Consider the following 17,200-nt stretch of genomic DNA (forward strand, 5'->3'; position numbering starts at 1 on the left):
GAATCTATTAAATATTCACAAAAACTTTTGCCTCAATGCAAGCAGGTTTTTACTGGACAAGTGCCAGCATTGTAGGGTTCACAGCTCTGGCAGGGAGCCTACCAGTCCCCGGAATCCTGGCAGGCATCCCATGCCACAGAAGGAAACGTGCCAACCCTAAGCAGTACAATGGGTTTGGCTGTTTCTGCACTTCAAACTCCAGTGAGGCATAGGGATAGGGTCAGAAACACATTAAGCACTTATTCAGCTGTTTGGTACTCAGATCTGGTTTTAGGCTTGGCCTTAGCACCTCTTTTTCAGGCCTGACTCTGGCACAGACATAAGCACAAAACCGATGGAATGGTAGCTTCACTTACTACTTCCCATTGATAACTTTTGATGGCACTAGCTTTAGATATAGCCTTGTTAAATCTCATAACCCAAAGGAGTGCTTCAGGGAGCCCAGTAATAGCTCAGATCAACATTCCAAGATGAACAGCGTGACTCCATTACATTTAATACAAAAACTTCATCTTCTGATTAAGAGTACACAAGTCAAAACAAACTAAGGTCTCAAGAACTGAGCTGATTATTCAGACCCAACAATCAAGACAGAATTGATTTTTCCAGAATTCTTACTGTAGTAAGGACAGAACAGCTTATTTTCTAATCATCTAGTGTAACAATACAGAGAGGAAATATACACAAATATACAACTTATGTAAATTAGAACTGTACAGTCAAGGTTCAATGGACTGATACACTATTACAGTATGGCCAATATGGATTTACTTAAGGTAAATGGAATATACATTCAGAAAATAAATACTTTAATATCTCCTACTGAAATAAGTTAAATAAATAGGAATACTAAGATTGCACTTTCCATTAAACAAAAGTTTGAAACCAACAAAATAAATGCTGCATCTTTTGATGCATCATGCGTGCTTAGGTAAGAAATAATTTATAATATCAGGAAATGCAAATCTTTCGTTTACATTACCACCTATATTTACCCACAAAGTGAGCATCTCTTTAGTTGGACAAATATTGAAGAAAATACATAGTTAATCCTGACTATAAATCTGTACGTTGTAACATTACTGCACTTTGCAATTTATCAAAGTGGAAAAACTGTTTCTAGTATCAATTAATTGATTACCGTGGGCTGCTCCTGTCAAAATCCAGTGCATCAGAGAAGATCACACAATAGAGCCATGTTTCCAAAGCACAGGGCCAAATTCTCCCTTTGGATACACGTATGAAACTGCCATTGGCTTAAATTATATTTGTGTGAGTACTCTAAGGATAGAGTTTGTACCTTATGTTGTCTCGGGGGCTGGCAAGAGGAAGAGAGATTGGGACTTTCAAGTGGATCATAGATAGGAAGACAGCGTTAATGGCTTGGTCTGAAAAGGTAATCTAGACTCTCCAAGGACAGCCTTCAAAAACTGCTTTGCTTTCTCTGCTTGGAAGAAAACAGGCTTTTCAAGTGGCAATGCTATGCTGCCCTGCCTTGTTCCCCACCTCTCCCGCTGCTTAAGAAGCCAAGAGTGTTCCATCTTCACAAGAAAACTGAAGAACCACTGCCTCAGGATTATGGCCACCAGTGGGTCAGTGATTAATTTTTCATTACAAGTCTTTGTGGAAACCATTGCACATCATCAATTTCACATGATAAAGCCCAAAACTCCACAACCATGTCTCTTTTCATATTCAGTATCTTTTCACCCACAGTATGTACATAAATTAGAATGTGAAATCCTTCATTTCTAAAAATATAATCATATTCACAAATCTATTGGAATTCTCATAGAAACAGCCCAGAGGGCTTACAAAGCTTCAAGCACCTTCTTAAAAGTAATAAATATCCTTACACAGCTCACATTTATATCATGGCAGGAAATATTAGAAGCCTAAATAAAAATGAACACGCCCTACTTGCTGCTCAGAAAAACACTCTAATTTAGAGACCAGGAAATAGAAGTTGATCACAATTTGGTAAATGCCTTCTGGTTAAAGAAAGCAGTTCATTTAACGAGTTACTGTTACCTTAAGAAATATTTGACTAGATTTGATCTATTTTATCTATTTCCTAGCAAAAACAGAAGTAGCGACAAACATTAGAACAAGACACTTTATGTTGCTAATTGTTTTTACTCACATTCCCTAGAATACTGGCATTGAAGTAGTCTCGGAGAAGGATTTTAATCTCTGATATGACTGGCCATGATTCTGAATACAGAACATCTTACTGTTTTTTAAAACATCTCTTTACTTTTCAGTCTTGTTTTCCACTTAATCATGTTCTCTTCTTGAGTCCTACAGAAGACTCCTAAAATGATGGTGCTTCTTGTAGATCATGTCCTGCCTCTATAAAACACTAAGATTGTTGGATGAAAGGCGAAATATACTGTAAATACAAAATATTATGTAGGTATTCAAGTTATATACAGTACATGTTATATGTCTAACCAGCTCATAGCATTCAGTTTTCCTACCACATTTTTGATAGTACTGGGAGCGTAAATTAGAAATAACTGGAGGATACTAAACTCGGTGTAAACACTGACCTGCTGTTCACATAAAATCTATTGTGGCATATATCAAATTACATATACAATGCTGTTTATAAAGTTTTTTAATATAAAGTCAAGTACAGCACTCAGATTAGGAAAACAGCAGAATTAAGGTCGCCTGTGAAATGTTAATTTGGCACCCTTGTGAGCATGCACGATGATACAATCTTTAATTATATGAGGACATACTATTTTTTCCCCCTGCAGGATCCCTGCCTCATTCAGAGCACAGGATGGATGTTGCTCGCTGAATAAGCAGCTACTCAATATTTTGTTTTATCCTCATTGAGCAGTCTGTGGCGTCCATCCTTATTTATACTGCACGCCATCCAAGCCCTGCATCAAATACAGATTTAATTTCTTTGTGGGTTTTCTATAGAACTCATCACTATAGTATTTGAGTGCTTCACAACCATCAATCAATCTATCTTCACAACACCCTTAGAGAAAAGGGGGTATTATTCCCATTTCACATATGGGGGGGCTGAGGCAGAGAGATTCCTGTCAAAAAAGTGTCCAAGGTGCCTGTAGTCTGATTTTTCAGAAAACTTCGTATTTTATAACACTTTATATGTTCAAAACACAGACTTCATCTACAGTTGTGAGTGCTCAGCACTTCTGCAAATCAGCCCCCAGGTGTCTCAAATCAGACACTCACAAGATGACAAACAAACTAGTGGCCACCTGTGAAAAAAGTTCGGCATAAGTGACTTGCCCAGCACCACACAAAAACTTTATGGCAGAGGCAGGGACAGAATCCAACCTTTCAAGCGCGGAATTCAGTTACCTTAACTATCAAACTATCCTTTCTCTTACTGCAATCCCATTTCATTCCCCATGCACCTTCCAATTTCTACAATAAACAGTCTTACAGACAACTGTCTCTATACAACACTGATTCATTTTTCCTCAGCACTGCATCCTGTACACTGAACGAGGCAGCAGTCCGGTGAGGGAAAAAAAAAAAAAAGTATGTGATCATGTAATTATAGACTGCAAAATAACGTACGCAGAGGCTGCACTAAAGCTGCATGGGCAACCTTAATTCTGCCATTTCTTAATTTTGGAGCCCATGACTTTGCAACCTTAACGTTATTCTCAGGTAGTATTTTGTATGTGATATCTTAGATTTAAAAAAAAAAAAAAAAAAAAGCAAATTGTGGCTACCTGCACTACCTATCGTGAGGTTTAAAAGTGGGTGGAGTATTGGATTAGTTCTTAGTGGAGAGGTGTCAACACATTACAAGAGTCACTATTACTAACAAGATCTGGGCTGAACATGGAGAAGCCTGCACTATCACTACAAGTAATGTACCTAGTCCGTGGAAAAAGGCAATTTCATCCTCTAGAAGAGTCTGTTCAACAAATTTGTAGACAGAAAAAGAAAAGAAAAGTATGATGAGTGCCTACCCCTTCTGCTGTTAAGTCAAGTCAAAGATTAAATACAACAGTCCAGAACATGGGGTGCAGCTAAGCTGCAGAGTCCTATTAAGGGTATAGGCATAAGTGGTTTAAAACCCACCTTTGGACAGCCTTGATCCTCCTGCAGCTGCATGCAGGCTGGTCTCTTTGTACTGTTAGAGCAGCTGAAAGGAAGCTCTAATTTACACCAGACTGAAATAGTTATAAGGGGCCAAAATGCAACTGAGGATTGAAATGTTGCAGAAGCATCTGGGCCATGCCCTCTTTTCCCAGCTACATTGGCTGCAGGGTGGTTGTGTGGAATAAGAGCCTCTACATCAGATCTAGTCCACTGGAGGATCAGCCTTACAGTTCTTAGGCCAGTTAAACTAGATTATAATGGTAATGCAGTACACAGTAGCTGCCCTGCACTAGAGGAACACAGCCAGTAACTTGATTATTTGTAGTAACATTTTGTTCTCTTAACATAAGAGCATAAGAATGGCCATACTGGGTCAGACCAAAGGTCCATCCAGCCCAGTATCCCGTCTACTGACGGTGGCCAATGCCAAGTGCCCCAGAGGGAGTGAACCTAACAGGTAATGATCTAGTGATCTCTCTCCTGCCATCCATCTTCACCCTCTGACAATCAGAGGCTAGGGACACCATTCCTTACCTATCCTGGCTAATAGCCATTAATGGACTTAACTTCCATGAATTTATCCAGTTCTCTTTTAAACCCTGTTATAGTCCTAGCCTTCACAACCTCCTCAGGCAAGGAGTTCCACAGGTTGACTGTGCACTGAGTGAAGAAGAACTTCCTTTTGTTTGTTTTAAACCTGCTACCCATTAATTTCATTTGGTGGCCCCTAGTTCTTATATTATGGGAACAAGTAAACAACTTTTCCTTATTCACTTTCTCCACACCACTCATGACTTTACATATGAGTACATCTCTTCCTCTGCCTTCCATTAAATGTCAGATTTTATAAAAGAGAATTATAAAACAGGAGAGTAATAAATTAGTATTACAAAGAAAAAAATTCAATCTCTAGAGTGAAACATGCATGACAATTGCACATCAAAGCAAGAATGTGTTAAATAAGAACTGTATCAAAAAACTGCCTGGAGAATCTCTGTTGGAGCAAGAAGAAAGAGAAGGCTTGGAGATAAAATCAAACTAGACAATAAGCTTAAAAATAAAAATACCGTGCCACTGAATAGAATACACGAGAACAATGTATCTGGCTGCATCCTCTTCTCCAGTGGCTTGGCAGTCATAAGAATCCACCTAAGATTCCTTTCCTACTGTAAAGTTAACAAATTATCACCTCTTGTAAGTTTCTGATTACAATGAAACTCTCAAAGTTTGAGCTTGTTTTCTTAGTTAGTTGGGGGAAAGCTTCTCCCACTCATTGCAAAAGAGATGGGATACACCTTTGCTTAATTAGATCCACTGGCATCCTTCAAATTTAGCTAAAGAATAGCTGTAATTTTCACAATGAATGTTATCATTGCAAGTTTTCCACGTGAGAGAAAAGGATAAATGGGTGAGTTCAAATGACAAGAGCAGGGACTCCAGGAATGCATCCCACATGCACAGAAATGAATGTTAGCAACTGAAATATGCTATTACAGAAATAAACAATTTCCAAATTCCTACTGGCAATCTGGGTTAATTACATCACTAATTATAAAAGAATAGTATAGGTTTGGATCTAAATTCAGCAAAGCACATAACACATGCTTAATTTTAAGCACATGCTTAAATCTCACTGACTTCAATGAGACCTAAGTACATACTTAGGTATTTAGCTGAATCAAGGCTTTGATGAATACCTGAGGTAAGCACTGGAAAGTAGAATGGAGCAGGGAGTATGCCCTCTCTCAATTTTTTTTCACAAGCCATTTTGGATGCAAGGACATCAGCTTCAGATGAATATGGGAATGCCAGCATATAACTGAAAACTACATCGCCTGAATGACTGAGTGTGGTCTATGTCCAAATAAAATACAGGGTATATGAGATATTATGTACACTTTCCTGGGAAGCAAAGTTGCTTGGGTGGGAGAAAAACTATATCAAATGAAGACTGGTGCCAAACTAAGCTACATTTTAGGGAGTTAATTTACATTGAATACCATTGGTTTTTGGAACCAACCAGAGTATACAGTATATTAGAGCAAATACTGTGTCTATGGCTCAGGGTTGCCCAGTTCGGTGAACATTACAAAGTTACCAATTATTAAAACTCTACATTAGGCTCTTTTTCTTTTCTTTTTTTAATAAATACAAAGGAAAATAGAAACAAGTTAAAACAGCAATAAATAACCCAGGATTTGTCTGGCCTACTCAGCCCCCCTTGTGAAGTCCAATAAGATTGGAGAGCTTTTCACAGTGCTCAAGTTTCAGTGACTCCGCTTTCTGTTTTAATCGCTCATCTCTGTATAATCTGGCCAAATTCGACAAGTCAGATTCTGAAAGATGAAAAAGATAACATTAGAACAAAGCTACTGAGCCTGATGTGTATAATCATGTTTAATGCTTCATTTTCCTCAATACATTTTTATAAGATTAATAAAATCCTATAACTTTTTAGCAGTTATCTTTACGGAGACGTTGTCAGCCCAAATTGGGCTAGGCATTTAGGAAAGTAAAAACAAATATTTCCATCATTATTTAAAATTTTAACTGTATGAAATAAACCATCTCCTGCAGTGTTTGTAATCCAAACACTGCAGCCTTGTGCTAGTGTATGAGAACCAGAAAATGAAACTGAGTAGACATCAAAAATGAAACTGATTGTCTATTTTCATTGTCCACAAAGAAAAATACAAAATGTAAACAAACAGCATAGTGTAGTAGTGCCCAAACTGTGGGGCGTGCACCTCTTGGGGGCATGGAGGAACATTGGGGGGGAGGGGGGGGAAGGGAAATGAACAAGGGAGCAACTACACTGCCTAAATCCTAAACTGCCTAATTCCATTCACTGAAAAATTATTTTTAGTCTTTCTGATTTGCTCACTAATATAATTTTTTCCTTAAGGAAATTACCAATTGAAAACAGTTACATGTACCTATGGAGAATGGCAGACACGGATTTCTGAACAGGTCAGAAAAGTTTCCTTATGCACAAGCTACCTGATGTCATTCAATTTGTTTGAAGAACTTCACACAGCTGTCAGATATCACAGCCAACAGGCTGATTCAGTATGGAAAGAACCTCACAATGGGACAAATCTTGTAGTCGCTACTCTGTCCCATGAAATCTATGGAAGTTTTGATTGAGTAGTGACTGTAGGACTTTGTTCTTTTATTTATTGAATGACTCTATACACTGACAAGCATCAAGGATTTTTATTTTGAATCAGGAACCCATTCCTCCATTCCCAAACACTAAAATACCATCCACTGAGTACAGCATGCACCTGACAGACACACATGGATTTGGAGCAGGCACTTGTATAAGAACATGTTTTCAGATGTCAGCCAAGACTAGGCTGGTCTCAGCACAGCGGGACTCTCAGTCAACTAGTTTTAAAATGAAAGCTTATTGAAATGAAGTCTCTTTGTTACAAGTTCTCTCATGGGGGTCAAACTTCTTACTGTGGGATGTTTACACCTTTGCTGGTATGAATTTCATCATGTAAATCTCCTATACTTTATCTGATTCTTTATGCTGATTTGTCCTTATACCTGTATCTTTTAATATCCAGTTAAAATTTATAAAGGAAAATAATGTAATATGGTATTCATCAAATATGTTGTTTCAATGTCATATTTTAACCCTCTATTTTCAGTTGTCTTTATTTGGTGTTCTTGGGTCCTGAATTTTGTTAACTTCAGTCTTACACAGAAATTGCTCTACCACAACAGACTAACGGTCCATCCAAATCTGGTATCCTTCCTTCAGCCTATATCAGGTGTTTTAAAGGACAAAAAGCCACAGCACACCCAGGCTATTGTGCAATATTAAGCCACAAGAGGAGAAACACTGCCTGCAGCTGGCAATCAAATCTTTTAAAATAAATAAGAGGCACCAAAAAAGTGACCGGCCGACAATGTGCTTTAGTGGACTAGCAGGCTGTTGAATGACTACTTTGTAGTCTCCATTAATGAGGCAGACAGACAGCAGACAGAAACCTTTTCAATGGTCAGATCAAAGACAATACAATATCCATTGTTCCTGTAGTTTTAACTTTGCAAAATTGTATATATCTATATCCATCAGCAACGAAGTAAACTCCAGTAAATAAAACAAACTACCTACTATCAATAAGTACTCATTTAACAAAATGCATGGCCCAAATGAGGCTAAACATCTGAACAGAAAGGAATTAATGGACCAAAGTTACAAAACAGCTAATTAAAGGTCTCCAGAGAACTTTTCTCCATGACTGTGTTTTGCATTCAAACAGTTTATTTTTACAAACTTGGCTGTCTAAAGTTAGCACAGTCTCAGCTGTACTCATTACTGGCTCACCGGACCAGATGATAATCATTCTTAAACGGTTTTTAATTACTGTGGTGTCCTCAGTCAACTGCTAATCTCAAACACTGTAAATATAGTTGCAGATGTGTTTCTAACGTATACCATGGCTAATTATGGGAGCATATGTTTTTGCTCTTTAGTTAACAGAATGGCAAAATTGTAATGTTTTCCTTTGCTGGGCACAATGGTCCTAGGAAACATCTCTCTTAAATTTGTGGATTTTAGAGAGGTCCTAGATCCTCAACTGCTATAAATCTGCATTGAAGTCAATGGATCTCAACCATTTACACTAGCTGAGGATCTGGCTCCTATTACAACCATATGTTATCAAAGAGAAGGTTTTGGAGTGACTTGATGACAGTCTATGAATACCTATATGGGGAAAAGAAATTTTACAATCAATGGCTCTTCAATCTAGCAGGCAAAGGTACAACAAGATCCAACGGCTGGGACTTGAAGAGGGGCACATTCAGACTAGAAATAAGGCACACATTTTTGACAGTGAGAATACTTAACCACTGGAACAACTTAACAAGGGTTGTGGTGGATTCTCCATCACTGGCAATGTTAAAATCAAGGTGAGAGGTTTTTGTAAAAGATAGCTGTAGTTGAACTAGAGCATATTGGACTTGAAGCAGGAATTAATTCAGGGAAGTCCTATGGCCCTCATCATGCAGGAGGTTGGACTAGATGATTACATTGGTCCCCTCTGGCCTTACAATCTATTAACCTTAAATATGGAGCAACCATTGCCATCTCATAATACATACAGCCCTACTAGAGTCTGAAGCCTTGTTTACACTAGCACATTCCATGTCAGCAACAGGCATATTCCTTCTCCCCATGATTGTGCAGTGTACTATCCACTGGCTGGCTTCCCCTCCCCACCTCACCTTAAGATGTGCTTTGGGCTGAAAGCTAATGTACAAATGTAAAATGATGAGTGGAAGATTATTTGCATTTATGAACTTGGATCTTCTCCTCCCTCTAACTCTCAGACCCTTTTAGACTTGCAAACTCTGGGGCATGTAATTTTAGAAATGTAGGGTTAAAAGGGACTGCAAAAGGTCACTGAGTCCACCCCCTCAGCAGGACCAAGTATACCTAAACCATCCTTGACAAGTGTTTGTCCAATCTGTTCTTAAAAACCTCCCAATGATGGGGATTCCACAATTTCCTTGGAAGCCTATTCCAGAGCTTTACCATCCTTACAATAAAAGTTTTTCCTAATATCTAACCTATATCTGCCTTGTTGCCGATTAAGTCCACTACTTCTTGTCCTATCTTCAGTGGACATGCAGAACAACAGATCACCGTCCTCTTTTTAAACAGCCCTTAACATATTTGAAGACTGTTATCAGGTGCTTCCCTCCCAGCCCCCCAGTCTTCTTTTCTCAAGACTAAACATACCAAGTGGTTTTAACCTTTCCTCATGGGTGAGGTTTTCTAAACCTTTTATTACCTTTGTGGCTCTCCTCTGGACTCCCTCCAATTTATCCACATTTTTCCTAAAGTCCAAAATTGGACACAGTACTCCAGCTGAAGCCTCACCAGTGCTGTGCAGAGTGGGATAATTATCTCCCATGTCTTACATATGACACTTGTGTTAATAAATCCCAGAATACTAGCCTTTTTTGCAACTGCATCCCTTTGTTGATTCATATTCAATTCACTATAACCTCCAAATCCTTCTAATCCATACTGCCACCAGCTAGTTATTCACCATTTTGTATGCCTTTGATTTTTCCTTCATAAGCTTAGTACTTTGCATTTGTCTTTATTAAATTTCATCTTGTTGATTTCAAACCACTTCTCTAATTTGTGATGGTCATTTTGAGTTCTACTCCTGGCCTCCAAAGTGATTGCAACCATTTCCAGCTTTGCATTCCTTGGCTCTGGAGACCTTTGTAGAACTACATGAAGGAGATCAGCTATGTGCTTAATGTAAGTATCCTGAAGCCAACTGAAGTATTTGACAGCACAAATTCTATAAAACAATTATTCGCTGAAGAAGAATGTTCACGTAAGGAAGATACTGTTCTTCTTCGTTTAAAAACTTGAAGGTCCCAGGGTGCTGGTTAAACAAGAAATTGCATGGTGCAATGGCTCTAAATCTTAAGAGTATGAGAAATGATAATCCCAGGATCATCAGCACAAGATAAGCAGACTAAACTAGACATTTCTTCCACCCTATGCTGTGAAACCAAAAGTACCATTTCCTGTCCAGAGACAGACAGACAGACAGGATTGGACACAGCTAGGGACTCAATATAGATTCAACTGAGACAAAGGACTGAAAGGTGCATGCAGACTGACGTGTTCCCCTACCCTGAAGCACAAGACTGGAGCAGACTGTGGAAGCTTGCACTGCCACAACCTCTGGTGTAGCCCATTCTGTGCACAGGGATTTCGGTCTTCAGCACAGGGCTCTTCATCTGGCACATTTCACCAGCACCAAGTCATTTTATCAAATCTTTTTATGTAAAAGGAAAAGACCCAAACCTGTATTCAAGTATACAACTGAAATAATTTGCAATGCCTTATAAAATGCCATAGATGCCTAAAGTCAATAGTGGACCAGGAAATGGTAGGCCACCATCAAATAAGCCAACAGCCAATAGCAACCTAGAGAGACATGTGATTGCCCTTCCAAAAGTAACTCTGGAAAGGTGGAAGACTCACAAGGGGCCAAGGACATTCACTAGGAGAAAGAACTCAAAATGTAAACCTGCATCCATGTTTGTTGCGCTTACTCGTTGCAATTTCTGTACCAGAACAGCACATGGCTTGCATGGACAGGAGAGTGGGACGGGAACTGCACACACCTTTCCCTCTAGACCCCAATCACAGTGCAGGTGATTCAACAAGGCAATAGTGACTCTGCAATCTCTTAATCCAAGACCTGTAGTGAGGGGGCATGGCAACAGGGACAGGCAGAGGATGCTGTTGGAAGTCCTTAGTCACAATCCTGCACACAGGTTGAATGGGAGTGATTGCCATTAGTCATAGCTGGATGCCACGTTTGTATCCTTCTCAAGTGTCAGAGCAGCCCTATCTAGGAACAGTGCTGCTCGTTTCAAAGGGGGAGTGGGATGGAGAAAGGACCCTAAAAAATGCTTGCTCCACCCAAACCTGTTAGTGTCCCACATGACTGGTCACCCAGCTTTTCTGCAGTCAAAATATAAGGAAGACAAACAACGTTTGCAACTTGGAATATTCACATGCTCCTCAACAGAGGCGATGGACCTGAGCATAGGACCACTGTATTTGGCAAAGTATTGGTGCAGTACAATACAGATGTTGCTGGGCTCAGTGAGACAAGACTTACTTCTTCTAGCTGCAACTCACCAGCGAGCGCTAGTTACACTTTTTACTGGATTGGCAAATCTGAGGATGAATGCCGATGCACTGGGTGGGATTTGCCATCCAGACTTTGATTGCCTGCAGATTTGAGTCACTGCTGGAGGGTGTTAATGACACATTTATGCTCCTTTGCACTGGCTTGCTAACAGTCATGCTACTGTCACCAGTGTATAGGCACCAAACAATGATCTACCCAGATGAGGATACGGAGGACTTCTATCAAACCCTTGATAACGTTGTCAGGTTGGCCCCACAGAATAATAAACTGATGGTTCCAATCATGCCTGTCATTAAAATGGCCCAAAAACTATGAATCATGGGGAATGTATAGAGTTCGCATTGCCAACTCCATGACGACCTAATGGTTTGCTACTACTTTCCAAATGCACTGAATACAACCTAATCATCACCAACAACGTTTCAACAGGCCCACAAGTATATGACCTGAATGCATCCTTGTTCAAAACACTGGCACATGATTATGTTACTATATGGTGAAGAAATCTCTGCCATGTCAGGCTCACTTGCATCATGAGAGGCGCCGACTTCTAGTCAGCCCATAGACTCATGAGAAGTCAAATGTTCCTCTGTAGTGTTCTCAGCAACACTGATAGCAACTCAAGCCAGCGAAGAATATCAGTATTTCAAGCCTGGAAAACCGTGACAAACAGTCTGAATTCCAACAGAAACTCATGGGAGCATTTCCCTCAGTTACAGAAGCCTCAGTGGACATTGAGGCAGTCTGGAAACATTCTGGGGACACAATATATAACATGGCTGCTAAAGTTCTCTGCTTCATTAAGAGGAAATATCAGGACTGATTTGTTGAGAAAGACCCCAAAGTATGTCAGCTCTTGAACTCACTGCATGCTACCCATCAAGCCTACATAGAGGACAAGGATTCAGCAGCTAGAAAAGCTGCATCCCACCAAACAAAAACAATGGTTCAGACCAGAATTCGGCAAACAACAAAAACAGTGATGAGAAAATAAAACTGCAGAGTTACAACTGGCAGCAGACTGCAAAGACACCAAAAGCTTTTTTTGCTGGTGTTCACGTTATATACGGCACCATGTGCAACAAGATAAGCCCTGTATGCAAACTGCACTGCAATCGACCCTTAGCTGGAAAAAAAAAAAAAAAGAAATTCTTGAGTGATGGACAGAATATTTCAGTTTGCTTCTTAATCACCCTTCCCAACATTTCTTAGGAAGTAATTAATGCTCTTACACAATGCTTCTTAAAAGAAAAAACTAGCAATAACCCCCACTTTACATGAGACCACCACAGCCACAGGAGATGTCACAAGGGAAAGCACCTGGACCAGATGACATTCCAACAGGGTGGCTATCACTATGCAAAGCACCTCAAATGGCTCTTCCATATTATCTGGGAGCAAGAGTTGGTGCCACAGACTCTCAAGGCTGCCAACCTCATCTACCTCTATAAACATAAAAATGATAGGGCAAATTGTGATGATGACTGTGGCATTTCCCTACTCTGTTGCTGGGAAAACTCTTGAACAGGTCATATTGAAAATATGATATCGGACCCCTTTCTGCTCACCAATGCCACCAAAGAAGGTTGCATGCTGGTGCCCATATTCTTTTCCATTCTTTTTTGGCTATGCTTATGGATGCATTTCATGACATTGACAGGAGTATTTATCCAGTTCCATGCAGATGGGAAGTTGTTCAACCTGCAATGCTTCTGTGCTCACACAAAAGTGGCAGATTTACTTTTTAAAGACCTTTTAATTGCTGATGCTCCCTCGGTTGACAACATTCAACTTATATCTGATCACTTTGCTCATGCAATCATTTTGATTTCACCATCAGCCTAAAGAAAACTGACATACCATACCAATTTGTTCTGGGACATGTGTAGGTCTACCCAATTGTTAGGATCAACAATGCTCCTCTCAAGTCCATGGAGAAGTTTTGCTACCTTAGGTGTATGATTTCACAGAATGCCACATTTGATAATGAAATTACCCACTGCATAACCAAGGCCAGCACTGCATTTGGAATGCTGTCACACCACCTATAGAACAATAGGAATGTCAAAATAAACACAAAGCTAAAAGTCTATCAAGCAGTCATGCTTACAATGCTTCTATATGATTGAGGGACATGACAATATAGTGCTGCCACATTAGGTCACTTGTTCAGTTCCATACATGCTGTCTTTGGTCTATTTGCAGGATCAAGTGGTTGGACAGGATTCCCAACATTGAAATCTTTAATTGTTGTTGGATGTCTGGCATTCAAAGCACGCTCATAAAAACTCAGCTGCCTTAATCTGGGCATCTCATTCGTATGTCCAACTTGAGAATACCCAAGGCCATATTTTAGGGCAGGGGTAATCAAACTTTTTTTTTTCGCAGACCACTTGAAAATTTTGCTGAGGGTCTCGGCGGACCACTTAATGATCTTTTCAAATGTTGTTTGTACCAATTTGTTCTACAAATTAAAGCACACAACTCATATGTTAATATCAGTAGTCTTACCTTTCTAATGCAATAGATGTGCCCTCTCTCCCCCACTGCAGCAGCCCCAGAGCTGGGGCTGGGAAGGAGAGGGGGTCTCTCCCCAGCAGCCGCAGCCCTGGAGCTGGGGAAAATTGCCTCTTTCTCTGGCCGACGCAGCCTTGCATGTCCCAAATTCCCCACACCTCTTCTTCTCACCCCCCAACTTCTTTCTCACCACTGCCCCTTACCCCTATTTCCCCCAAGGCCACCACCTCACCTTACATGTGCGTCTTCTCAGGGTCCAGGCACCTAATTAGTGGAGCCACGCCTGCACAGCTCCACTAATTAGGTGGGTAGGCCTTCATTTTCTCGTGCGCGACTGCCCAGGCGCGCACCTTAGAGGGAACTATCTGAGGACCACCTGAATGGAGCTTGTGGACCACTGGTGGTCCGCAGACCACAGTTTGAGAACCTCTGTTTTAGGGTCAGATAAAGCAAGACATCTGTTCTCCTGGTGGTCAGTATAAATTATATAAAGACACACTGAAGTCAAAGCTGAAAGCATATCAGGTTGACCTGAGCAACTGGGAAGGAAGAGCCCACAACAGAGCAAGGTGGCAGCAGATTTGTCATGTCACTGTTATATGCTTTGAAGCAAGGCCCATTAACACCTTATGTGAAAAACAAGAATAGCACTAAGCAAGGAATAAAAGCAATGGTATTGGATAATCCTGTGTGTCTCATATGTAACCATGTTTGTGGTTCCTGTATTGGTCTGCCTCACATATACGTGTTCACCTACAGTGTTTGCTGAATCCTTGTATGTAGACATTGACATGAGACTCCATTATCATTGTATTCAAGTTCATAGACAGCCATGTTGTATATACAGGCTGGTATTGTGTCCACAAGTACCCAAAAATCATGAGTTGGGCCTCTCAAAATCATGAGTAGCAGCTTAAAAATCATGATATTTGAGAAACAAAAACAAAAAACAAACTTACATGCCTCTTGGGTTCTTTCAACTTGATTTCTGGTTTTTGGGCCTTCAAGATTTTCTCTGCAGTCAAAACGGCTAGGTTTTTGTTTGTTTTTTAAGGAAAGCTGAGAGTCTCACATAAATCACCTGAATCCAGGAGCTGGGGCTTTTTAAAACACCAAATATTATGAAACTTGTGAGAAGATTACCAGAGTTGGCAACATTGTTGTTGCCTCTTTGTTGATACAGCAAATATTGTTTGGACAAGGCATGTGCTCTACAATGTTTGTGCCATATTGACCTGATTGCTGGACATAATAGGAGATCAATCAAAAGCAAAAAGTTTGTTAAAACATGTTCAGGTTGACATTTATAGGGATACTATTAACTTAAAAAGAAAAACTTCTATGTGAAAGTGGTTTAACTTACTATTACTAAAACACTTATGATGATAAATGTTTCTCTCTTTTTTTCAGTATACTATGCACTTTGTCTAGTTATTTCAATTATGGAAATTCAAACTTGTGATTCCACATATAACTTGGTCCCCTTGTGTGTGTATATTTTGTTAAAATGTAAGAAAGGGACAAGGACTGCATCTTTGTTCTATGCACATCAATTCAGATATCAGTACTATACGGTGTTAAAGTTTATGCCTTAATATATATGTGCCATGTAACCAAGTTAAGGTTGATGTGAGAATAATAATTTTGAATTTCCTAACTTTTTTGTGCATTTTAAAGTCTCAACATTTTATTGGATTGTCACTTTTTGCATTGCATTTTCTTAAAGTAAAATAAATGCTTGACTATGGTAAAAAACATGACCTCAGACTCAAATAGAGGTGGCACATTCAAATAAGCACATGCTTTCTGCCTCTCTCTTTTTAAAATGTGATACAAAGTAACATGGTATGTGAATGCCATTTTCAAAAATTTTCTGAATCTGTCAAAGATTGGATGAATAAATGTGGTGGATTTCATGTTTAAAACATTACTATCCCGAGTTATTCAAGTGTAAAAGAAAGCACCTGAAAAAAAAAAAAGTCCACTGGTGAAAAACACTTCAGACTCATCTCTTAAAATTAGCCAAAGAGAACTGTGTCAAGCTTTCAACAACAAATTCACCAGGTGACAAAAGAGAGCAGGTGTGACAAAAAACAGTGCAAGGGTAATTTAGGCTGAGAACCACTGTTCTAAACATTTACCACCGTGGGTAGCATATGCAGCTCTCTACGTGTTATGTGGGCCGCATCCACACCATATATATACTACCTGTATGGCCCTGAGGATGTCACATGGGCCACAGCTCTGTTCTGATTGGGCCGCAAGTTGAGAACCAATGGTTTAGGAAGTTATATATTTCCATAAGCTAGGGCTTATAATAGAAATACCTGCTCAAGCAAAGCCACGCTCTGGCTTTTATGTGATGTGTACCTATACACTTATAAACAACAAAGATTACTTACTTTGTTGTTTCTCCTTCCAGCAGCTGGTCTGGATATAGTCTATATAATCCTTTTCAACGGTTTTCTCTAGCTCTTGAAGTTCTGCTCCTTTATAACTATTTTCGAAGTTTTTATCAACATAATAAGGCACCTGCAGGTTTTGTGTTTCTCTAGGAATGGTATGGCCTATGGACCTGTGAAAAAAGCATAGAGACAAATGTGTTCAGAAATATCAAGGAATGTTAAAAAAAGGCAAGGAGAGAGAAGTGCTCGTTCATTCCAATATTCCCAGCAGGAAATACTTGTAACTTCTTTACAGCAGCTATTGCAGAACTACAGCGCCCTCAATCATTCACTAAAGAAATTACACTTCTCCCTGCTCCATAATCAACCTTACACCTTCCTAACACAGCTGATGAAACGTGACTGGCTAGAAAAACACAATGAAGACACACTATCTAAAGAGATTTAACATGAAAAATGGAATCT

General features: G+C 39.6%; 1 protein-coding gene across 1 annotated transcript in view; it reads right to left on the minus strand.

Moving 5' to 3' along the window:
- Positions 1 to 473: 473 nt before the first annotated feature.
- Positions 474 to 17,200, minus strand: part of DNAJC18 (DnaJ heat shock protein family (Hsp40) member C18) — a 49,188-nt gene continuing 32,461 nt past the window's right edge. Inside the window, exons 7-8 of the mRNA XM_048861259.2 lie at positions 16,733 to 16,905; positions 474 to 6,437 (exon numbers count right to left, since the gene is read on the minus strand). Of these exons, the coding sequence (XP_048717216.1) occupies positions 6,313 to 6,437; positions 16,733 to 16,905 (298 nt within the window). The 3' untranslated portion in view covers positions 474 to 6,312. The remainder of the gene's footprint in view (positions 6,438 to 16,732; positions 16,906 to 17,200) is intronic.

This window comes from Caretta caretta, chromosome 8, assembly GCF_965140235.1.
Source record: "Caretta caretta isolate rCarCar2 chromosome 8, rCarCar1.hap1, whole genome shotgun sequence".
NCBI classification, from domain to species: domain Eukaryota; kingdom Metazoa; phylum Chordata; order Testudines; family Cheloniidae; genus Caretta; species Caretta caretta.